At 39.9% G+C, this 23,943-nt stretch overlaps 5 protein-coding genes across 8 annotated transcripts; 2 read left to right on the forward strand and 3 right to left on the reverse strand.

Annotated features, from left to right (window-relative positions):
- Positions 1 to 27: 27 nt before the first annotated feature.
- LOC145552824 (uncharacterized) lies at positions 28 to 3,583 on the forward strand. Of its 3 annotated transcripts, XM_081610755.1 has the most exons (6): positions 28 to 1,409; positions 1,558 to 1,693; positions 1,786 to 1,871; positions 2,074 to 2,293; positions 2,927 to 3,070; positions 3,459 to 3,583. In XM_081610755.1, the coding sequence occupies exons 2-5, from the start codon at positions 1,621 to 1,623 to the stop codon at positions 3,019 to 3,021; spliced, it is 474 nt and encodes a 157-aa protein (XP_081466881.1). In that variant the 5' UTR covers positions 28 to 1,409; positions 1,558 to 1,620; the 3' UTR covers positions 3,022 to 3,070; positions 3,459 to 3,583. The 3 variants fall into 3 exon arrangements, with proteins under 3 accessions (XP_081466881.1, XP_081466880.1, XP_081466882.1); XM_081610754.1 differs by lacking the exon at positions 3,459 to 3,583 and having other exon boundaries at positions 2,927 to 3,288; XM_081610756.1 differs by lacking the exon at positions 3,459 to 3,583 and having other exon boundaries at positions 28 to 1,026; positions 1,581 to 1,693; positions 2,927 to 3,063.
- A 1,934-nt stretch (positions 3,584 to 5,517) lies between these two features.
- pdxp (pyridoxal (pyridoxine, vitamin B6) phosphatase) lies at positions 5,518 to 8,469 on the forward strand. The gene is made up of 2 exons (XM_008418231.3): positions 5,518 to 6,304; positions 7,448 to 8,469. The coding sequence occupies exons 1-2, from the start codon at positions 5,704 to 5,706 to the stop codon at positions 7,792 to 7,794; spliced, it is 948 nt and encodes a 315-aa protein (XP_008416453.1). The 5' UTR covers positions 5,518 to 5,703; the 3' UTR covers positions 7,795 to 8,469.
- An 83-nt stretch (positions 8,470 to 8,552) lies between these two features.
- Positions 8,553 to 12,251, reverse strand: kgd4 (alpha-ketoglutarate dehydrogenase subunit 4). 2 transcript variants are annotated; one of them, XM_008418229.3, is made up of 6 exons: positions 12,159 to 12,251; positions 11,926 to 12,064; positions 11,632 to 11,723; positions 10,318 to 10,381; positions 9,299 to 9,495; positions 8,553 to 8,988 (listed from the first exon to the last, which is right to left on the reverse strand). In XM_008418229.3, exons 3-6 carry the CDS (start codon positions 11,683 to 11,685, stop codon positions 8,971 to 8,973), a joined length of 333 nt encoding a protein of 110 aa, XP_008416451.1. In that variant the 5' UTR covers positions 11,686 to 11,723; positions 11,926 to 12,064; positions 12,159 to 12,251; the 3' UTR covers positions 8,553 to 8,970. The 2 variants fall into 2 exon arrangements, with proteins under 2 accessions (XP_008416451.1, XP_008416452.1); XM_008418230.2 differs by lacking the exon at positions 11,926 to 12,064 and having other exon boundaries at positions 12,159 to 12,203.
- Positions 12,252 to 12,886: 635 nt separating this feature from the next.
- On the reverse strand, positions 12,887 to 17,352 carry LOC103470080 (betaine--homocysteine S-methyltransferase 1). The gene is made up of 8 exons (XM_008418224.3): positions 17,247 to 17,352; positions 16,189 to 16,321; positions 15,669 to 15,781; positions 15,267 to 15,458; positions 15,013 to 15,160; positions 13,755 to 13,937; positions 13,428 to 13,656; positions 12,887 to 13,329 (listed from the first exon to the last, which is right to left on the reverse strand). Exons 1-8 carry the CDS (start codon positions 17,262 to 17,264, stop codon positions 13,152 to 13,154), a joined length of 1,194 nt encoding a protein of 397 aa, XP_008416446.2. The 5' UTR covers positions 17,265 to 17,352; the 3' UTR covers positions 12,887 to 13,151.
- Positions 17,353 to 18,649: 1,297 nt separating this feature from the next.
- On the reverse strand, positions 18,650 to 21,963 carry LOC103470081 (betaine--homocysteine S-methyltransferase 1-like). Its single transcript, XM_008418227.3, has 8 exons — positions 21,839 to 21,963; positions 21,246 to 21,378; positions 21,050 to 21,162; positions 20,772 to 20,963; positions 19,718 to 19,865; positions 19,443 to 19,625; positions 19,116 to 19,344; positions 18,650 to 19,006 (listed from the first exon to the last, which is right to left on the reverse strand). Exons 1-8 carry the CDS (start codon positions 21,854 to 21,856, stop codon positions 18,817 to 18,819), a joined length of 1,206 nt encoding a protein of 401 aa, XP_008416449.1. The 5' UTR covers positions 21,857 to 21,963; the 3' UTR covers positions 18,650 to 18,816.
- Positions 21,964 to 23,943: the final 1,980 nt, after the last annotated feature.

Raw genomic sequence — 23,943 nt, forward strand, 5'->3', positions numbered from 1 at the left:
GACAGCAGGAACAACCTCCTTAGCTTGCCTTTTCTCTTCGTCACGCACTCCTGCAGTTTTTCTGAGTGATTTGCTTTTCTAATGGCCTGCCTAACACAAGCAGCATCATTTGTGCTTACAATGAGAGCATTGTCCAGGATAAGCTGCATGTCAAGCTTCACTGGCTACGACCGGCCAAAGCACATTCAACTCCTAACAGAGTTCATTCTGCAGAACATCTTATTGGTTTAGAAAATTATGACATTTACCTATTTGTTTAAGGTTTACTCCCAAGGAGAAAGACTTTGTAGTTTTTTTAAGAAGGTAGTAAAGAATATGTTTGTAGGTTTTTTGAAGGTATTTTGTCTATTTGAAAAAGTCTTCTAAACTCCAGTGATGATTCAGTTCTGTGTCTAAATCAACTGAGAAAAAAACGGCTTAATGAGGTTTAATGTATTTTCTAACATTTATTTAGCTTTATGCATTTATCTGTCGGACATAAAACATCAGCAAGTCACTGTGTGTTTGTTTAAACATTCACTATAACTTTTAACGGCTTGTCTTTGGTTCTATTTAAATTTTTTTTTGTCCTCTGCTTTAATGGGTTCATTACATTTACATGCCTGCAAAAGCAGCAACGCCGCTGTGTGCTGCTGAAAACAGAGCTGTGTGAAATTATGTGACCCTTACAGATTTCTTCGGTTTTTGATTTTTGTAAAACTTAAGTGTTTTATTTTCATTTATTTTTCATTTTTATTTTAGGCGTAGGATTTATTTTGTTAGAATTTCTGTTTCGGTTTCCCTCTTGTGTCATCCTTATTTCCCTCAGTCTGCCATTCACTCCACTTCCCAAGCTGCTGGTTATTTACTTCATCACCGCCGCCTTCCCAGCTGCAGTAAGTTTCCCTAATGAATCCCTACTCTGTATATTTACCTTCCAGACTCATTGCTCTTCACCGCTTTCCTCCGTTAACCTGCTTCTTTCTGTTGCACCTTCTTGCCTTCCAGCCATATCTCTAGTTGCCCACTGGTCCTCAGTTCAGTTTTGTAAGTTCATTTTTTAAGTATTTCCTCCAGCTCTCTGCACTTGAGTTCTCCTTTAAACTTGCATCATGACAAATATGTCAATGACTTTGCATCAGGGCAGGATGTGTTTGTAAGAAGTTTTAACCTATTTCATATTGTCTGGCAGGAGACATACCTCTTTAATTTTTCATGAGTTGATTTGAATTTCTCTTGGTTCTCCTAATAAACATATTTTGTGTTGACTCGGATAATCTGTGTCTGATATTTTGGAGTTTGACAAAAATACTTGAGCTCCAGACCAGCACATGCTGCTAATAACAGCATGGGTATTGCTTTTTGGATAATCTTTCTTCTGGCTCTTCCTCTGCTTCACTCTGCCAACATCCTGATGGTCTGTCTGATTGGTGAGTACAACTTTAAGTTATCTTTAAACAATTTTATATCGCTTGTTAGCAATCTTTTGATATTGCGCTGACATAATTTGTCGAGGTAGCTTGTAAAAATATTAGATGCACATTTTTTTCACTTCTATTCACACCTTTGCTCCTACAGGACCTTGAACTGTGGATCTCCAGTTTTGGAGAGGCGGGTTTCATTGTTGTGACCTTTGGGTCAATGATCTCTTCGGTACCTGTGGACCATCTGCTTGTGGCCAATTTGCCAAGATTCCTCAGGCTGTTCTGTGGAGGTGAAAGCCGCCAGTGGTGCCTTGCAAAAATATTCACTCCCCTTGAACTGTTCACATGGGTACATTGGTACAAAGTGGTCATTTCTTTGCAGGTCTGACTCTCGCAAATGGCCTCCTCACCTGGACAAACCTCCAAATCTCAGGCTATCAAACTGGCTGCCTATCAATGACCTACTGGGTAAGAGGCTGTGATTTAAATTCAGCTGAAACAAATCCAGAGCCGCACTATGTAGTATGTAGACTATTTAGGGTTTGGTGGCTTCTTATTAAAATAAGTACATAGTTTTATTTAGATTTTATAAGTATTTCTTAGATCAAAGCCTTTTACTTTATTCCCAAACCAGTTATTAGTTTGTATTTTTTTTCTTTTTGACTTTCAGGTCATGAAAAAGCTGGCCTCTACATCACCCACGGTGGACAGAACAGCCTTCTACAGGCAGTGTACCATGCTGTTCCTGTGCTGGCAATTCCTCTGTTCGCAGATCAGTTTGATAATGCAGCGAGGGCTGAAGCAAAGGGACTTGGCCTCACCATTAAACCCACACACCTCACCAGGGAGGTCCTCAGTACCACCATCCAAACCCTTTTACAGGATGTCAGGTACAGTATGTCGCCATACACACTTGTGTAACAACGGGAAAGGTAATGTTTCAGTTGTTGACTGTGCGTTCTATGATTTTGTGCTTTTATGATGTAAAGCACTTTGAAATGCCTTGTTGCTGAAAGGTGCTGTACAAATAAAATTTGCTCTGATTTTGATTCGAAACAAATGAATCTTTTATTACATTAGCATTAACTCACTTATAATTTAGAAAAATTCTAACTTTATTTTGAGTACACTAAAAAAAAACCTGAAGTTAGGATGTAACTGTATAACAAAATCACTGCTCCCACTGCCGGCATCCCTGTTAATACTTTATATATTCCTCTTTTGCACACATTTCTCCAACAAGCCTTCTTCACTACCATTTGGCAAAGTTGAAGCTTACGCTGAGAAGGATCTTTGAGCATTCTTCTTTGTATAATTTCACTCATCTACAGTCCTGGATCCACTTTTGTACACTCTTCACTTCACTCTGCAGGCTTTCTCCTGGATTTAAGCCAGGAGACTAAAATTGCCATGGAAAATTGATAATTTTTGTTTCGATTTGGCCTTATGTTTAAAGTCATTATTCTGCTGAAAGACGCAATACTCCTTCTTCCCCAACTTTTTTTTTTCTTTTACTTCTCCAGGTTCAAGTCTTCAGCTCTATCCCTCAGCAGGATCCACAGAACCCAGCCCATCCCTCCTGCCCTGCGATTCGCCCAGTGGGTGGAGCACATTGTGAACAGCGGGGGTGGAGGTCACCTAAGGCCAGCTTCACTAACACAGCCACGGTACCAGAGATTCATGCTTGATTTGATGCTTCTCCTGTGTTCGGGTTTCCACGCACCTCTAATTCTGGGCTGGGTTTTGTGCAAGAACAAAAACAACAAGAAAAAAAGTTGTTGTCCTGAACACTTTGGTTCCACATCTCTGTTCTGTTTTAGTAAAAACACCTTGTTCTCTTCATGTTGCTCAGATTATGCTTAATAAACCATAGTTGCTGCACCAATTGCTTCTCATCTTTAACTTAAAAGCTGTATTGTTCCATTTCCTGTGTCCTTTATTCGTTCTACATTTATTTTAGCTATGAAAGTAAACTTTAGAAGTCCTACATTAGTTCATAGCAATGTTTTGAGCTAAAGACGTGTGATCCTTGTGTCCTACTCTCTCCACTTCAAGCGTCATCAAGTCTACCTCATGTCTTTTGTGTGGCAGTGCCGAGCCGTGTCGCTCTGACCTGACGGCACCACATGCAGGGGCAGCTGATCGTATTTCTAAGCAGCGAAAACTCATGTTTAGGTTGGTATATATTTTTGATTTCCTGTTTTTTTGGGGGGGTTTTAATCTGTTATTTTAAACAAAGATTTCTGGGAGCAATAATGGACGCTTGAATACTCAAACTGTGTAAATGTACAAGTCTGTAAGGATGATGTTGCGTGAGAAAGAACCATCATGGTCTGCTGGCTCCAAACCAACAGCACCACCTGCAAGATTCAACTTTGACCTCACTCCCTCATTTGCTGGTTTCCCCGAAAGTCTCCATCCCCACAAGACACAAAAGCACAGAACTTGAGTCATGGCTGATCAGGCCCTGAGGATTTCCCCTCTTCTGTTCCTGCCCTCGAGGGCAAGACTCACATCTATATTGGGGTTTAGCAGTGAAGAAAATATAGACTAGTGGGCAAATAATGACCAATTAGGACCGCTTGTCTCTGTCCACTCCTTCACTCCTGTCCTGTGTTTCGTTTGTCTGGGACTTGATGGTGCCAGTGAGTCTTCCTCTGTCTCGCACGCAATCCCAAACAGACGGGGAGAAGGAGTCAAAATAGGACAGAACAAATGTTGGGTGGAGGGAAACTCTCAAAGAGCAAAACCTAGAGCAACAGAAGTTATTTATGCAATCCAGAAATCTGCATATATTTTACCACATATTTTTCAATGTCAGTATTCCATTTTGCATCTTTCCAGACTACATTTTCCAGTGTTCTCAGTTATTTTATCCATTTTTAATCTGGATGGACAGATTAAGAAAGGGAGGGAGGGAAAAACAAATTGATGGTAGGATAGATGGTTGTCTACTGCTTTGGAAGTCAACCTGATTTTACTCATTTAATCTAGTCTGTCTCATTTGTAACGGTCATTTTGTGCAACAGAAAAGCAGATAGTAATTTTCATTGGTTGGAATTATTTATTTTTTTTGCAAATATGTGTTTTAAATAAAGTTAGAAATTGTATAATCACAATATCTGACTCACTTCATACTATAGGCATGTGAGGTGTTTTGTATTTAAGGCATAATATAATAAAAGCTAGTGTTGGGCTATTTCGGTGGTATGCAGCCTTTACCATCCACAGCCATTTCGGGCCTCAGTCCAGCTAAAACTTTCATAAAGATCTAATGGAAAGTTTCTTGTAACCAGCATTTTATTGAATCTTTTTGGTGTTAAAATAGAGAAAAGCATAAAGCCTTTGTAAAGAAAAAAAATTGATTTATATATTCTGTGGGATGTTAATATTTATGGAAAGAATGTAAAAAAAAAAAAAAAAAAATACTGTCCAGCCTAATGACAAAAATAGATTATTTTTCTGGCATCAGCTCTTACCTCTGTGCTCTGATGGTGATAGGTTACAACCCCATCTAGTGGCCAAATAAAAGTACAAATTCGTGTCTCGGTTTTGTACTAGTTCATCCATTAATTGTATACCTTAGATTCTAGAAGGGCGGCTTGAACTTTTTTGGCTCATATTGTTATGTATATGCTATCCTGTGTCAATAATATTCGCTAAAAACAAAAGGATGAGGAATAAAATGGGGAAAATATTGCTGGTTAGGTATGTTGCTGTTTTAAGTAGTATTTCTTTTATTCATTTTTATTTGTATTGCTGTTATATTCATTGTCGTTTTTAATTCACTTGTCTCTATAAAATTTAGCATAACTGTGTCACTGTACCTTTTACGCAAATGAATGTTTTAATTAATGTCTCATCCTACTGTCGGAACTTAAGCATCCAGTCGTGTAATTTAATATGTGAAGTTTAAAGAGCATATTATATTTTGAAATTTTTACTTTTTTATTTATTGTCATTGTTTAATTTTTATATCATTCATATTAAGTCATGAGGGCGCAATTTTATTTCCCAAAGGATTTACCCTTCTGACACATTCAACTGTGATTGGCTGCACGGCTGCGTTTTGATTGGTCGACCTGGACAAGAGAGCGTGGCTGGACGTCAATGTTTATGTAGCTCCTCTACGTCGGGTTTGTGCACCAGCATCAAGGTCTCTGCTGCAATGTGATTTCCTGACGCCGATTTGTTGTCGTCCCGTATAAGCTCGCCGTTTTTCCGTCACGTTATGTCGCAGCCTCTGACATGGGGCACCACTAGCCGGTGAAAGACGGAAGAGACGGAGGAAAGCGCCGGAATGGCAGGCGCCTTTGCCTTCAAAGGCTGCCAGAAAATTCGCGGTGCGCAAATCAGGGTTCTGCTCGAAGCGAAGGAGTTCTTCCTCTTCGACTGCGACGGGGTCATCTGGCACGGAGAGAATGCGATCACGGGAGCGGCCAAGGTGGTGAACGCGCTGATCCGCCGGGGGAAAAACGTGGTGTTCGTCACCAACAACTCCACCAGGCCCCGGGAGAATTACGTGAACAAGTTCACGCGGCTGGGCTTCACCGACGTGATGCTGGACCAGATCTTCAGCTCCTCCTACTGCTCGGCCCTCTACCTGAGGGACGTCGTGAAGGTCCGCGGCCAGGTGTTCGTCATCGGCTGCGAGGGGCTCCGCACCGAGCTGCTGGAGGCGGGGATCCCCTGCGTGGAGGAGGAGGAGGACGACCCGGACGCCACCATCTACAACTGCGCCCTGGCTCCGGACGTGAAAGCGGTTCTGGTGGGACACGACGACAAACTGACTTTTCTGAAACTGGCCAAAGCTTCGTGCTACCTGCGGGACCCCGAGTGTCTGTTCCTGGCCACCGACAACGACCCGTGGCACCCGCTGTCAGGTGGACGGATCCTGCCAGGTATGATGATGATGATGATGATGATGCTTGGAGTAATGAAGCTTGACCCAGTTACAATCAGCTCTACAAGAGGACAGTTTCCTCCTCTTATGTTTAATATAATATTGAGCTCTGTTCAAACCTAAAGCTTTGGAGTTGTGTGTGAATCTTTGCTGTAATTCATCCCACCTTTTGTTTCAAATACTACAAATGTTATTGTTGCTTTTCTACCCCTCTTCACACCTGATCATCAAAGTCTCGTTTCAGTGTACAAACAGAAATGACATTGTGAAGATAATGTTTCTGTTTCATTGCAGAATAGAATATGAATGTGTGAATAGAACTTGGAACTGACTACATAATGTCAGATAATCATCATTAAAACTTACTTTTGGTTTGGAAACAGCTAGGCTGATTCTGATGAATTAACTGTTCTAACAGCATTATAGACCACCTGGTTTGAATATTTAGGGTCAGGAGGGTGACCTTTAACTGTCATTTTATTGCAAAGTGTCCTTTAGTTTTAGGTCTGGACATCGACTGAGGCGATGCTTCAATCTTTACCTTCCCATTGAGATTCCGGCTGTATGTTTAGGGTCATCGTGCTGCTGGAAGGTGAAGCTCAGTCCCAACCTGAAGTCTTTAGCAGCTTTAAGTTTTTCTCCCAGGATTGCCCAGTATTTACAAAAAAATAGTCCAAACCCCCTATTTGCCGACTGCTGTCCAAATGGAAATTATGGCACTCATTCTAATTTATCATGTGACTGATTTATTGCTTAATGTGACAGGCTTACACACACCTGCATTTTTTACCCAATAGCAGCCATAAATCTCAGTCAGACCGGATGACCACAGCATCATGCTGCCACCTTAGGAATAGTGCATTCCAAGTGACGTGCAGTGTTAATTTTCTATCAGTGTTTTGCTTGTGAGTCAAAAGTCCAATTGCATCTGACATTTACTCCCATGCAGATTATTTAAATTGCACACAGATTAACTTTATGAATTACTTGAGTTTTTATGTAAATTTCTTAGTTGATTTTTGTTTTAGATGTAATGCTAATGTATGGCACACATTTAACATCAGTGATATGAACACTTGTGTAAATCTGTGTTGTAACACTTGGAGCCTTTTTCTGTCTTTGATGTTTTGCTCCCTTGTAGGTTCCGGTTCCCTCACTGCAGCGCTGGAAGTGGCGTCGGGCCGTAAAGCGACTGTGATCGGCAAGCCGAGCCGCTTCATGTTCGAGTGCATCTCCAGCCAGTTCAGCGGCGTGGATCCTGCCCAGTGCCTGATGGTCGGGGACCGACTGGAGACCGATATGCTGTTCGGGTCCAACTGCGGCCTGGACACCATGCTGACCCTCACCGGCGTGTCTCAGATCGAGGAGGCCCAGGAATACAGGAGCAGTGACCTGACCACCAACCACAGCTACGTGCCTGACTACGTGGTGGACACCATCGCCGACTTCCTCCCGGCTTTTGAGGAAATAGAAGAGCAGAACGATTGACGAACGATTTCGTCCGCAGCACAGATCGCTTTCGCGACATTACGAGTGCAGTGTCGAGTCTCACGTTTGCACAAAAATGTTCCAGTTTATGGGAAGAAGTGGGAAGGGAAACGGGGAGCGCTGCTTATATCAAGAGCAACGCACATGTAGGACGAATATCTGAAAATGATTAACCCGCGCATTCCTCAGAGTGTTTCTTCTAGTGTTGTGGCCATTTGTGACTGAGCGTTTCATTGTTGCTGTGTTTGTTAATCAAGTTCATTGGTAGTATTTGACATTAGGGTTTTGAACATTCAGTTATTTTTGTAAAACCATGAATTACTCTTAATTCATGCGTTTAGGAGCCGGTATTGTTTTGTGAATGCAGAATAATTTCCTCTGCTCTGTCTGGCTGAGTGTCGCTTCGAGGTGAAATCCTGCAGCTCTGGCAGAAAATAAAGCGGAGACGGTAGGCGGAGTGTCTTCTCACCTGTCATGTCTGTACTACATTGTGCCAACATTCATCTGGGTAATGAACAACTCACTGGACTCTATTTTGGAGAACATTAATGGTGGCCAGTGTTAAGCACTGACATGGGAATATTAGTGTTGTGAATGTTTTTAACATTTAAAGCATGCCAGCAACGGTATCAACGGTAACATACCCGAGGAGCAAATTAAATATTGTTCATCTGATCAGCAGCAATGGCCTCTTCTTTCAACTAATGCTTCGTATATTTCTCGGATGCCCGTGTTTAAAAAGACATTTTCACGACAAACCAAATCATAATTAGTTTAATCCAGTGGTTCACAACAAAACAGTTTCAAGAATTTTAATAACCACTTTATTTGTTTTATTTTCCCTGCTTTAAAATAAAACCAGATGTCATTTTATTTTGTTTTGCATTTGAGGATAGTTGCGGTTCATGTTTAGCTCCATCAAATTTAAATGATCCTTTAAAAATAAAACTTATGGTTCAATTTTAGTGAAGAAAAAAAAAGGCTTTTTTTGTGTATTGCAATGAAACTATCCTTTAGTGTGAACTTAAAATACATTGTAATTATTTAACAAACAATATGTACATTGCAACAGGATTTATGTAATATATCCTATGAATCTCACAGCATTGGCGTTGTGCTGATGAGGAGAAAAAAAGACTCGTCTTCCTTTGGCTGCAGAGAATGAATTGTTTCAGATCACTCCGGTCCACCACGCTGAGGCAAAGAGAAATTACAATTCAGTGTTTAAAAAGAGAAGAAAAAAACAGCACCAAATAGCCAATCATTTCTTTAACCACATAATCCTTCTCACACTTCCAAAACAGCATTTTTGATCTCGTTTCTAGTGCAAATATCTTAGTACTCCTGAAGTAAGACAAAACAAACTGTCAAAGACATTTGCTTACTCTAGTTGAAATCAAGAAAAGCAGGAAGAATTGTGTTCCAAGTACTCAACACAATTTTTAACCTGTTTTTGGCCATGCCATCTCAATGCCATACTTCTATGGAAGGCTGCACCCCTCACCTGGATGTAGTCCATTTCATCCAGAGTTAACGGTCTCCTGCGGTACCTGGCGGGCAGCTGCTGAACAGAGGCCAGTGAGTCCGGCGTTCCCAGGGTAGTCGGAGTCAAAGGTACTTGAGGTCTGGACGGCGTTGAGGCTGAACTAGGGGCGTTGTGTTGTGTAAAGTTAAGACCTAGAAGTTTCAATGCCTCTTGGACTAAAACAAACAAGGGTGAAAAACACTCAGAGTACAGCAGGAAATCACCATTTCATTTAATGCTGCCGGTAAATGACCACATTGAGTTTGCATAAATACAACAGAGCATGCGGAATTATCAGGAAACATTTTCTGAGAGCCAAATACAAGTGTGCCTGGGGACACTTCTGTTTTTTTTTTTTAAGTTGAGCGTGCCGAAGGTCAAGATTGTGACAACTGGATCAGCCTTTTATCAGATAAGGTGTGGTTAAACAAAGAGCTAAACATTTTGCTCTTGTGGTAATAGTCTAGCTCCTGAAGTCAAGGACAGGTGACCTGAAAGAAAGGAAGCCTCTTCCCAACAACTTTAGAGCTGGTTCCATGTCATTTTGACATCAGAGACAACCACACCTTCTTCATTTGTCTGAACTTTACAGCCAAAACTATTCCTTAGTGTTACAAATCTGTTCATAAAGTACGCATATGACAGCTGGTGTTGGTGAACATCTTCTGCAGTGCTGAGTTTTGTTTGCACCTGCCCCGGTGCTGAAGCTTTTTTCCAAAGCAAGCCACATATTGAACTCAGTTTTTGTTGGCAAATAAATTGTATTATCCTTTCTCATTCTCTGCATAAATAGAACATCTCGTGCAAAACTATCCTTAATTTTAACAGCTGCAGGAAAGTTAAAGTGTTTTCTCCAGCTTCCCACAAAAACTCATGCTGCTAAAATAAACCAGATCTGATTTCTTACTGTGTTTAATCACTAAAGACATAAGCTTTTGGCACGTACTCTGCTGGTTGATTCTGTTTAAATCTCACACATTTTTTATAAACAGACTTACCATTGGGCCTTGGTATATCCTGTCTGTTTGGGAACTTGATCAAAGGAGCATGCGGCCGAACAGCCTGAGCAAAGACACACATAATAACCCAAATCATTCATTGCTTGAAAAAAAAGAAATCATAAAAAGGTACAGCATTTTGATGCCTTCTTTTGGTATCAAGCTCACCTCTATGGCTACAAATTTAAATAAAGATATTTCTTGAGTTTTCAGAGCTGATTTTGATGCATAAATTCAAATGATGTATTTCATTAAATTAACTGGTTTTAAAACTAAAACAATGACAATTTTCATCCCTTTTTCCCCTTTCATGTGTGTTATGGCACTAAGAAAAAACAACAACAAACAAAATAAGCCAGGAAAAGCTTAATGGATACATCTGTAATTGATATAATGCTGCAGTTTGGATATCTGGTTAGCCTACAGAATATTACATTTCTAATACAATTGTACCAAAACATCAAAACACAGATAAGGAGTCATTTCATAAGGAATCAATCATTCCAGTCATTAATATGCATTGAGATTTTCTCAAGGGAACATTTGTTATAATGTAAGACAGGATTCCACACCCAGTTTTGTGAGAAAAATAGTCTGTATTTACCGTACCATACAACTGCAACCACCTCAAGTTAATCAATATACATTTTAAAAACACAGAGTAGCGAGATCCTAATTAACTTGGTTGTCTTGAATCAAACTGAGCAAATAGAATCGGTCTTTATAGGTTTTGTGGATATTTTTGCTAAGACATATCAACAGGCAAATTAAAGATAATTGAAATAACAGTATGAAATGTCTGTTTTCCAAAACCTTTGTGTTTCTAGAAACAGAGGTAAATATGTTGGATGCATAGTCATTTTAATAATAAAAAAGCGTGAAGGATCATGCAATACACAGCCGCTGGCTGAACTCCACCTGAGTTACCAAATGAAAGATACTGTACATTTGGTCACCCCTATGCACATTTTCTGGGGGCGCCACTGTTACAAAGCGTTGAGGTGCAACTATTCAATTCTATCTGAATTGTAACAGGTCATGATATAGCAAAAAAAAACTGAATTATCAATTGACCTGAAACGCATTTTGATTACTAGAAATATACTGTTGCAGCGGAGTAAAACACAAGACACGACTACGAGTTGTTCGGTTTAACAAGGACATCAACAAGGGTACGAGAGGTATTTCAGCCAATAGCCCTCACTAAAATAAGTCAAAAACATCCCGAATTTATTTTTTTACTTTAACCATATACTAAAACAGCAACAAACAAAACGAGAAGTAGAACGATTCAAATTTCTTCAACAACTTTACCTGAATTAATCTAGCGGTGGGAGCTGCCATTTTGGAGCTGACTTTGCTCCCCATGACGACCTCAAGGTTTACTTCCGGGTGTAAAACGTCTCCTGTAGCAACAAAAACCCACCACAAGAGGGCACTGTTGTTCTTGACAAAAAAACGTACTTTCTAGAATAAAACGAGTCATCATCATTTGTTCAAAGCAAAGAAAATATGAAGATTAAGGAGGCAATGATGCGGGACGGCGGCTTAAGCACAGTTCAGAAATGACCACATTTTAAACAGATAACTTGAATAAACGTTAGCTACATTTGTCGTTGTTGTCAGGGGCTGTCCTGCTTGGTCAAATAGCAAGCCCATAATAATGCAGCCTTCATATTATGGAAGAATATCCCAGACCGACCGACATCCAGAATGAGGTCAAATCAGACAAGCTTCAGTAAGGCCGCTAAGATTTATATAAAAAGAAAAAAAGATTACTGAGTCTGTTTATAATGTTAAACGTTAAAGCTAGAAAAAAAGAAGCTTTCATTTCAACCTACCTTTGAAGAAAAGATAACGTTGTCATACGACCAGCCGAACCTGTCCTATCAGTAACAAGGACCGTATCAGAGATCCTTTATAGGTCAAGATGCATCACTGCACGAATACTCAAGAATCTGTACACGTTTAGTGCGCCCCTCACTCTTTTTCATTTTTATTTTTAGTAGGAAATGTTTCAGATAAGATGTTAATATCAGGCAAACTGGAAGTGAAAATCTTGATTTAAAATAATTTTCTTTATTAGCAAACGTTATTCTCCATCTGGAAAATCATCACCGTATTAGCTCATTCATTATGTTATATTTACTGAAGTTACGTTTGTGTGAGGGTTGACTAGTTTGAGTTATGTTTTTTTTTCAGTAGAGGAAAAGTTTTAATTTTTAGCTGTTCCATATTTTCTCCAAGTGTTAAGAAAATTATTCTCAGAAAGTTTAGGTTGATTTGGATTTCATCTGAAAATGTATGATTGATAGATGTGAACTACAGAGGAATTAAATCTAATAAGACCTTTAACAATCCAAAACCTGTAATAATACAATATTATTTATCTGGTGGAAAATATTATATTTATTCATATGAATTTGTTTCTTCCTTCTAAAGTACAAGAATGCATTTAATCTGATCATACTTAAACAGATTTTTAATGCTTACAATTTGAAGTATGCAAATCTTTCTTCTAGTATAGCTGGTGGAAGTAGTAAGACAGCAAAAACTTCATTCAACACTGTCAAGTAACCAATTTGTGTTTTATTAGATATTACTTCATTTAACAAAGTGGTCCAGGATAATGGAAAACAAACAGGTCCCTTTTTCAACACGTGGCCAACTCCTAACCTGAGACACTGGCCTCATTTTTCCAAGAAATCGACGTACAGAGCAGTGCAGTCTCAAGTTAGAAATTGCTGCTTGATTTATACAAAACTGTCCACCACATTGTGCTTGGCTGCTTCGTGCAGCTGCTTCACTCGCATCTGCTTTCAGGTGGGAAACACTCAGTGATTCTTTGACCTGTCAAACAGCTCTTTGAGTTGGTCCTTGGTGGTGGCCTCTTTCTGCTGCATGAGATCAGCATGGCCCCTGGTAACACCCCAGGAGGCTGGAGTCGACATGGATGGACACAGAGGGCGGCCAGAGGCTGGGTTCAGGTTCTGCCAGTAATCACGGCGGGCTCTGAACGACAGTGAGGAGATCAGCTGGATCACACTGGTGACTAGAAGTCATAATGCGTTCATTTCCAAGGTAATAAAAGATGGATGGTTGCTCCTTACCTGGCTCTGACCCAGGGTTTGGTGTGCATCTCCAGACCAGCACCCCACATTCCATGTTTCTCTGATGCAGCAGGGAGGAAGCCCCTCTCTGGGGCCAGCTCCTCTGACACGGCCCTGATGTGATAAGGCTCATAGCCACAGCAGCCTCCGATGTAGCGGATGCCAGCATTGTAGGCCTCCCTGGCGTACTGGTGCATGTCCCAGCGGGTCAGGATTCTGGGCTCCAGGGCTAAGAAACAAGAAAACACAGACGGGAAAACATAAGACGCTAAATTACAACAGTCGCTTTTCTCTACTTTTTCCTATGTGAAAGCAAGTTGTCGTTACCAAAGGGGAATTCAGGCAGATCGATGAATCCCTGACAGTTGCAGTCGGGAGTATGGTACGCCAGCGGCTGCACCATGTAGTGAGCCTTCAGCCCGGCCTTCTCCACTCCCTCCTTCATCATCTTGACAGTCTTCACACAGGTCAGGGGGTCAAAGTGGCAGTTGACTCCCACAATCTGGGCACCTAAACATGCAGAAGTTAGAGGAAAACCTTTATTTAAGCACACAATGCTGTGAACTAAAACCTTGCCATTACTTTTAGCTAGAAATGCCATTAAAAGTTTATTCTGGTCACAAGATATTGTGCTATTACCAAATGCTTCAAGTCCTTAATATTTTTATAATCCACATTTAATAAAACAAACTTCCTACTGCTATACCTTTAGCCACAACAGACCCACATTTCTGACACTACTTGAATTTCACATTTGTTTTACACCTTTTCCTCTTCTAATACAGCTGAAGACAGATATGTTAATATTGTACATTTGTCTATTCTTTTCCTATTTTCTGTCAGTTAGGATTACTTAAATTATTTCTGCTCACTAAATGCCAGAAAAAAAGGGAGAGTTATTTTTTTAATAATGTTCTAACCACGTCAAAGTTTCATGCATCCCCTTAATATATGATACAGCTGCTTCCGACTGTATAGCTTTACTAAGATCTTCTGGGCATCGTTTAACACATTTCTCACATTAATTTTCTGGAATTTTGACCCATTCTTCCGGACAGAACTGGTTTTCCTGAGTCCGGCTTTTAACACACCTTCTCATCTCTGACCACAAATTTTCTATCTGCCTGAGATCAGGACTTTTGTATGGTCAATCAAAAACAATGGCTTTGTTTTCCGTAAGCCACTTTGAAATGAATTTGGAAATGTCCATTTAGAAAACCCATTTGCAGCTAAAGTTTTATGTTCTGGTTGGTGTTTTGAGCCGTTTCTTCAATATTTCCTCGTGGTGTTATCAATTTTGTGAGATTTTTCACTTCCTCTTTCTGCTGCATGAGATCATCAATGATTACTAAATCATTTAATTCAATGAAATGAATTAAGATATACACTTCATTATTCCAAAATGTCAAAAAATAAATAAATAAATAAATAAATGTAAAATCCTCTCATTCATCATTCTGGCACTTGGTAAAGTTAAATAATTTTGGTAATCCTAACAGACCTAAAGCTTTGAGTCCAGCTGCGTATGTGTTAAGACTTAAACTTAACGATTATTCTGGGGTACGTTAGAGACTCCGTTACGTACCGGCTTTGACGAGCTTGACGGCACAGTCTCCAGGTGAGTTGCCGTGCATGTCTCCCTCACGTCCGATGCACAGAGTGGCCGCCACAGGCTTTCCCGACTCCTTCAGGATCTCCACCGCCCACACGGCCTCTTCAACATGCTCAAAGTACTGCAGCACAAAACTCTCAGTCAGAGCATGGTCGTCAACATCTATCCAGCAGACACTACTTCCACATTCAAGAACTATTTTGCTTCCTCAACAGCTTAACCTCTACCTCAGCAATGAGAAAGTCAACATTCTTCTTAGTGAACACGTCCAGTTGTTTCTTGAAGATGGCCTTCACCTCCTTGTCGCTCTTACAGCTCAGGTAAGATGGAGTCTGGGACACTCCTCCGGCCACCAGAGCGTCGCCCTCATTGGCAACCTCCCGGGCCAGATCGCAGGCGGCCTCGTTGATCTGAGCTCCCTGTAGGCCAATTTAAAAAAAAAAAAAAAAAAAAAAAAAAAATATATATATATATATATATATATATATATATATATATATATATATATATATATATATATATATATATATATATATATATATATATATATATATATATATATATATATATATAAAAAATGAAATGCAAATCCATAAAGTTTCACAAAGAGTTATAATCTCTTGTCTTACAGTGAGGGTGAGCTTGTTGCCTCTGTTCTCCAACTTGTCATCACTGGCATAGAAGGTGAAGGTCTGCATGACGTTGGCTCCAGCCCGCAGAAACTCCCTGTGCAGCTGACGCACTGGAAGTCAACCAGAGACGATGCAATGAAAAATAAAAATACAGAAAGCATATAAGGATTTGTTTTAATGTCATTTCATGAAACTGTAGAAAATGTTGAGCGTTCTCCTGATTGTGCCGAGTTAGGAGTTAGTAATCCACTGATTTGAGGAGCCTTCTTGATTTGTTTGTGTTCCTTGAATGAGTTTTTACTTTAACGTTTACTTTAAGAATTTCAACGTTGGAAAAGTCTTAATAAAATTGTACATTGTTGCAGGAGAACTGATCTGTTCCGCGTGCCAACCGAAGAAAATGTAACACTTCAACATTTTTTAGAAAGTACCTTAATTTGGTGTGAAGTTTATCATTCAAGATGCACCAATAATATATATTTTTTAGCAGAATTACAACATTGAAGTTTAATCTCACCAGCTTCTGGGTGCTCTGCAGCAGCCTCAGGGGTCCAGGGCCCAGCCTTGACGTATCCTCTCTTCTCCAGGGCAAACACGAACCCTCCATCCCCGATCACAATCTCTCCAGCATTAAGACGCTCCAAGATACCCTGTAATAATTCAGTGATTTCAGTAAAACATTGGATCAGTCAGGCTGCAAATAAATCAGCGGAGCCAAAAATAACTTCTGTTCTCATTCCAGGACAATTTTATGAACACCGTCTGATTTTAATCTCCAACAATCCAATATGTGTTGCACAACGTGTGTCCTGAAATCTTTTGATCCATTCCGCTTTATCACAGTCGCAGTCAGTCATGAAAACAGCTGCTTGTGAAATAAGTTTTTACCCGCTGACTCCAGAAGCTTTTATCGAGATGCAAGCGTCAGACTTTATCAACATCTAGATTCTGCAAAATGAATCTGCATCCAAGTAGGTCAAGAAGTGCAATCTGCAGAGCAAATAAAATGTATTATGTTATCCCTTCCTTGCAGGATTGATTCGCCGTCGGCCATTCCAGCTGTTTAATGTACGATTATCTCTTCCTGGACCACACTCAAGAAATTGACTCTTTCTTCATTAGGAACAGAATTTAGGCCAGTCTTAAAAAAAAACAAAAAAAACATAAAATAGAAAGCAAATGGTTTCGACGCTTTAAAAAATTTATTCCAACCATTCTACTGTTTAGAAAAAGTAAAAAAAAAAAAATTTCCAGGACAGAAGCTTGGAAGTAAGGCTTTATAAAACTCTTATTAGTTGCACTGGTACTTCATTTCTGCAGCAGCAGTTGGCGTTTTGGAGAAATGTGACCCTGGTATGCCAGCTGTGCAGAAGTTTTATTAGGACTCTACAACCACCCGGACCCCCACGTGTTGTAAAAGAAAAAAATAAAACCCTCCTTCAAACGAAGCATCTTAGTAAAATACCAACTGTCGTTTGGGTTAATCAGTCTTAAATCAAAAATAATAATAAACTCTGCTTCTTTAGTCTACAGCAGGGTTCTTTCCCAGAAAGCATTCCTGTTTTTCACACGTACCTTCTTTGTTGGCTCCATTCTCCTGCTGCTGTGTGGACCCCTGACTGCTCAGACTTTGAGAAGCTGAAGTGACACCAGAGAGTTGCAGAGGGCCTCATTAAATCCCCCTGAAGCAGGGGAGGGGTCTGTGTAGGAGCCACTCTGATTGGTAAAAGACAAGTTACTCAACACCTCCCCTTTTTAACTGAATGAGAGCAATGTGAATGCATTTCTGCGTCTAGTTTGGTCCGGATTAATTACGGTTCTCCATGTTTTCTGTGCACTTCTCTGCTGGCTCGTGGCTTTCTGTTTGTTTGATTTTTTTGAATTACTTTTTGACACAGTGTGTCCCATTTCAGACACAAATAACGTTTTTTATTGGGGTTTAATGTGATAAGCAAAGAAGTGCATTCTGACAAAAATACAAATCTTATAATATTATATTCGTAACCACCGTCTTTGAGGCAATTCTTTGCAGAACCACATGCCACTAGTTTATATCAGAGTCTTTTAGTTGGTATCTGAACCAGTTTGACGTAACTAGAGTCTAAAAACTCTGCTCTGCAGTTCTACTTTGCAGAATAGTTCCAGTTTAGTCAGATTTGATGGAGGTCTTTAAATTCTAAGTTATAGATTTAAATCTGGACTTTGACCCATTATGCATTGAGTTAAACTATTCTCTTGTAACTGTGAGGATTTGAGTTTTTCTGCGTGTTTATTTAGGTTTCTGTGTTCTGTGGAGTCTCTGTGCTGCCTGGATTTTGGACTTTGTATTTCTGACTTCATCATTAAATCATTATTTTTTCTTCATTTCAACCTGTGTCCACAGCATCTTCCTCACCACCTTCTCTGCAAATCATGACAGTAACTGGCTGTTCTGCTGAAAGGTGATTTTTTCAGGTTTTCTTCCAGTCTTACCCTGTGTCCAGCTCTTCCTGCAGAAGCTGATCATTTCCACAGCATAATGCTGCCACTGTCATGTTTCATCATGTGGACGGTTTGTTTGGTGTAATGTTTAGTGATACGTTTTCCTTTGCTGAAAGTGTTTTACATCATGGTTCATTCTAACTGTTCAAGTTTGAATGTTATAGCAAAATAGAATTGGGATATTTTATGACTTTCTGTCAATTTCAACGGTATAGCTGCTGCAAAAAAGTCCACATTTGATGGATGCACTAAAGGAGTTGTTCTTTAGGCCCCTTAAAATCTTAATTTCACAAAAACTTTAAAATGCCAGTAAAATTTGTAGTGGCAGTGTGACAAAATGCTTTTCCAAGGTAATATAAATTCAGTTTGTACTAGAAAGTTATTGAGTCAATTTCTGAATCAGTAAATGTGTGAAATACGTTAGAAGTAATAAATGACTCGCATTTGTTGCACTGATCTGTGAACACTCATTGAAACACAGACCCAGAGCTCTCAGATTTCGTTACAAACTCAGATTTTATTGTTTTAAGGCTTGTCATTTTAAGACTTCTCTACTGGAGCGTCGCTGTTACAAGTGCTTCTATGAACTTCTGGACTGAACAGAGAAACGCTGTCAAATTGACATAAGAGACAGACGCATTTCTGTTTATTCACTGCATGATGCTCATGCAGAAGATTTGACCTTCTTCTGCTTCTCCAGCACGTGCTTCATTTCCTGGGTGCTAGTTGCCTCTTTGTGCTGCAGCAGGTCACTGTGGCCCTTGGTCACTCCCCAGCTCTCTGGCGTGGATAATGACGGACACTTTGGACGACCAGATGCCGGTCGGATGTTTTCCCAGTATTCGCGTCGGGATCTGTTATAGATCGACACAAAAGAAATGACTTTTTCTTTTGTCACAAAAAAATCAACAACAAAAACAAAGAGGTGGATTGCAGAGCTCTAGATGTTTGCAGAATTTTTACCTGGCTCTGACCCAGGGTTTGGTGTGCATCTCCAGACCAGCACCCCACATTCCATGTTTCTCTGATGCAGCAGGGAGGAAGCCCCTCTCTGGGGCCAGCTCCTCTGACACGGCCCTGATGTGATAAGGCTCATAGCCACAGCAGCCTCCAATGTAGAGGATGCCAGCATTGTAGGCCTCCCTGGCGTACTGGTGCATGTCCCAGCGGGTCAGGATTCTGGGCTCCAGGGCTAAGAAACAAGAAAACACAGACGGGAAAACATAAGACGCTAAATTACAACAGTCGCTTTTCTCTACTTTTTCCTATGTGAAAGCAGGTTGTCGTTACCAAAGGGGAATTCAGGAAGATCGATGAATCCCTGACAGTTGCAGTCGGGAGTATGGTACGCCAGCGGCTGCACCATGTAGTGAGCCTTCAGCCCGGCCTTCTCCACTCCCTCCTTCATCATCTTGACAGTTTTCACACAGGTCAGGGGGTCAAAGTGGCAGTTGACTCCCACAATCTGGGCCCCTTGGAGTTCAAAGCAAAAATATTACAGTCGCGTATTTTCAAATGAGGAAGAAATCTGAGAAGTTTCATGTTGCAAATTCTTTGGCGCGTACCAGCTTTCACCAGCCGGACGGCACACTCTGCGGGCGAGACGCCGTGCATGTCTCCCTCTGGTCCGATGCACAGAGAGGCGGCCACTGGCTTCCCGCTGGTCTTCAGCACCTGAACTGCCCACTCTGCTTCCTCCACATGCTCAAAGTACTGCCAACACATAAACACAACCAGAAGGATTCAATGACTACACTTTTCGGGCTAAAGTACATTTTGCCGTTTAAAGCCTGATACAAAAAAAAAACTCATAAAAATGACAAATGGAGGTGTGTGACAAAGCAAAATTTAAGTTCAGTTTCCTTTTTTTCTTTTTCACTCTGCAACATAATTGATACTTTAGGCTTTTGTGAAATCAGCATGACAGTAGCCCGGAGGTTTATGATTTTGCAAGTGACCAAATATTTTTTTGGCCACTTGCAAAATGGTTTTGCAAACAGATTATTTTGTAAAGAAGACTTAAAAGTCCATATTATTGCTAAATGTATTCAATAAATACTGTGCAACTTTTTGAAAATTATATCACACAGATGAAATAAATCCTCAAACTTAAATAAATTGGAATTAACACATGTCCTCTCTCTTGCTTCATCTTTGTTTTTGGGGCACATCTGTGACTGCTTTGCATCGGCACATGCAGGAATGATGTTTTGGGACTCAAATTATTTGTAGAAATAATGGTGTATTTAAAAGTTTTTTTCCTCTCTTTTTATTTTTTTTTATATGGACAGGGCCTTTGAAAAACCTAAAGTTGAAAAAACTTTCAAAATGTAATTTGAGGGCACCAAAACCTACTTTAGCCCAAAGACTCAAATCTGTTCTGAATTCAGATCAGAATAATAAAATCAAAATCTAACAGCATTTATCGGTTTATCATTTTGCAAACAGTTTTAAAATTTTTCCAGTTTTTTTTTTTTTTTTGCTTTTGATACCGAATACACAGAATATATTCAGCACAACAGTCAGTCAACTCAGCAAGTTTTTGTAAAAAGCAGTCATTTCTACAGCCGGAGCAATCAATGATTTGACGTTATCGAGTTAAGAGCTGCATGAATTCACCTCGGCAATCAGGAAGTCCACATTCTTTTTGACAAACACGTCCAGCTGTTTCTTAAAGATGGCTTTCACTTCCATCTCGCTCTTGCAGCTCAGGTAGGACGGAGTCTGGGACACTCCTCCAGCTACCAGCCCGTCTCCTTCGTTGGCAACTTCCCTCGCCAGGTCACAAGCAGCCTCGTTGACTTGTGCTCCCTGAAATAAAAGAAACAGATTATCACCTTTACTGCTTGCTAAAAAGATGTATTTGGAGCATTGAGGTGATGTCCTTTGGTACCTACAGTGATTTTCAGTGCCTGACCCCTGTTCTCCAGTTTGTCATCGCTGGCGTAGAAGGTAAAGGCCTGCATGACGTTGGCTCCTGCCCTGAGGAACTCCCTGTGCAGCTGTCGCACTGATACAAAAACATGTCCTGTCACCTTAATGTGAACATGTGAGATTAAATTTGGATTAAATGTAAGATTACAACTGTCATACCAGCTTCGGGGTGAGTGACAGCAGCCTCAGGAGTCCATGGCCCAGCTTTCACGTAGCCTCGTTTCTCCAGAGCAAACACAAAACCTCCATCACCGATTACAATCTCTCCGGCATTCAGACGCTCCAGGATGCCCTACATGAGAAGAAAAATCTACTTAATCTGGGTTTAATACTTTAAAAAATGCATTGAAAATTATATCACAAAGATATAATTTTTGTGATATAAAAATAGTTTTTTCATCTCAATGAAGAAACAATTAAAAAGGAAAGAATAAAATATGTTCTTGCAAAAGCAAAAAATTGATGCTTTGCATGAATTGGTTGAGAATGGATCAAAACTCATTGTGCAATCGCAAAAAATGTAACCAGATGTGCCTCCGGGGTACAAAGGTGCAAAGATAAGGCTGTTTTTTCTTTTGCCATTTTCAACAAAACAGATGGACACAGTTCAATATATTTTTTAAAAAAGCTGCATGAACACCTTCCCAGTAAAAGCACAGACGAATGAACTTCCACCTCCAGCAGTTTCTTTACGTGAACCCATTTTCAATCTGTGTGATGCATCAGGGAAATCTCTGCAGAGTGTGCGTTACCTTCTTGGTTGGTGCCATCTTCGTCCCGTCTCGGTCGCAGCACAAAGCACTTGGTAACAGCGAGCCCCTCAGCTGACCTGATGAGTACCAGAAGCTGCTCCTCTCCTCTTTTATATACCAGCAGGATGAATGGGAGGATTTCAGCTCGGTGCCAAATTTACGTCTGTTTGAACGTTGTGCAACTCGGCCAAGCCCAGTGATCAATAGAGATGGTGTAGGTTGTATTAGGTCACTGAGGCAGCAGAGAAAGGATCTGTGATAGAAAGACAGGTGAGCCTGTGCAGTGGTCAGTCCAGCCAATAATATCGCTTGTTTAGGATTTCCACTGAGTCCAGCTGAGCTTTGAAAACCCAAAAAGTGATTCTGTGTTCATGTGTAAGGGATAAAAGGATGTTCCGGGTTCTGCTTAACAGAACATAAAATCCTTATTATGCAACCACCTGCATTAATGATTCTCATTTACACAAAGCTGAGAGGATGAAGTCGCTTCATGTAAAATCTCCAGCACGTATGTTTGTAATCTATTAAAAAAACCCAAGGATATTAAACCAGGTTCCTTTCATCCGTGTTCCCTGGGGAAAGAACAGTCTGTGTTGTTTCAGGGTTGCACTGCTTCTCAGCTGCAGTCCTTTGGAAATGTTTGGCAGTGTGTGTGCGCACTGTGCTGCAAAACGCTGAAAAGCAAAAAAAAAGATAAGAAAAACAACAAAAAACTCTGCTTTTCTTTGTGTTTTTATTTTATTTTTTTATGTATTAGAGTTCCCCTCCTAATTTGCCAAGTAGAAGTAATTTATTGTTTTCATTCCTTTGCGTTAATATTTTATTTTAATTTGTTGCCTTGTCTTTTATTATAATTTTAAATCTTAAAAAAAAAAAAAAAAGCATATTGAAGATTTAAGTCTCCGTACACAATTTTTGAATGGAGTGCTAAGTGATGATAGTTAACTTTTATTTTAATTCATGCAGAAATTAGCCAATCTTTGACTGCAAACTTCAACTGCAGTCACAGTAAAGACATGACTAAAAAACTTGAAACATTTAGATGATTGCATCAACATATTCTGCTTTTTTTGTAGTTGCTAGAAGAACTTCTGACCTCAGATTAGGTTTATTTCAGATTGAAGGCCTCAGCTGCATGTGGATCATTACATCTCTCCAGATTAACCATTAACACCTTATTTTTTTTGCCACTGTCTTGACATGCCTGTCATATTTGCTTTATACACAGCTCACAAAACCCACACATATGCACACACGCACACACACACTCTGAGATACGGCTGATCGATGACCTTCGGCAGAGCGGTTTAGTGTGTGCAGTTCTGGGTTGATCCAGTTTCAGGGGGAACGTTACAGTCAGGCCTTCTTGTGTTTATCAACAGAGTCAAAGTTCAGGAAACTGCCTTTAAACTGCAGTTCATTGCAGGATTTCTGCAAACGTTTGTTGGAGTGTGGAACAAATGCAGCCAGACAGAAATGTCTTGTGATGTAGGGACAGATTCTGGGACTAATTTGAGAATATTGAGATAAATATGTCATTGTTGTTTGGAGATGTTTCTCAATGGGAAATGAAAATAGAATTTAAAATCGACTGCAAAGACAGTGTTTAGCCATTTATACCCATCTAAATGTGGGAGGTACTAGTTACATTCACTCAGTTAAATCCAATTGAAACTTTTTAGAAAAAAAATGTTTAGGAGTAGTTTCACTGCACCACATTTTTTACTTTTACTTGAGTAGTATTATTATGAAGCATCATTACTCTGATATAGTTCAATTCTATTATTACTCTACTCATGGCAAGTAACTTTCCCGAATGAATAAGCTTCTTTTTTATGAAAATGCACCAGACGCATCACAATCTTCTTGTTTGAACACAAACTTTTGTCCCAATGCTATCATGTTATCTGGTTATTTACCTACTATAAATATTAGTTTCAAATGTTTTGTGTTGGCAAAATAAAAGTCTCCTGTCTAAATTTATTTAGCAGTCATGTTCTGTATATTTTCTATTTATTTTAGTCTTTTAAACACCAGATTTTAAGTGTAACTCAATATTATTGTTTGAATGACTGTTTGTCTGGCTTAGTGTTTGTATGAGCAGA

Source organism: Poecilia reticulata, chromosome 9, assembly GCF_904066995.2.
Source record: "Poecilia reticulata chromosome 9, P_reticulata-male-v2, whole genome shotgun sequence".
NCBI lineage: Eukaryota > Metazoa > Chordata > Actinopteri > Cyprinodontiformes > Poeciliidae > Poecilia > Poecilia reticulata.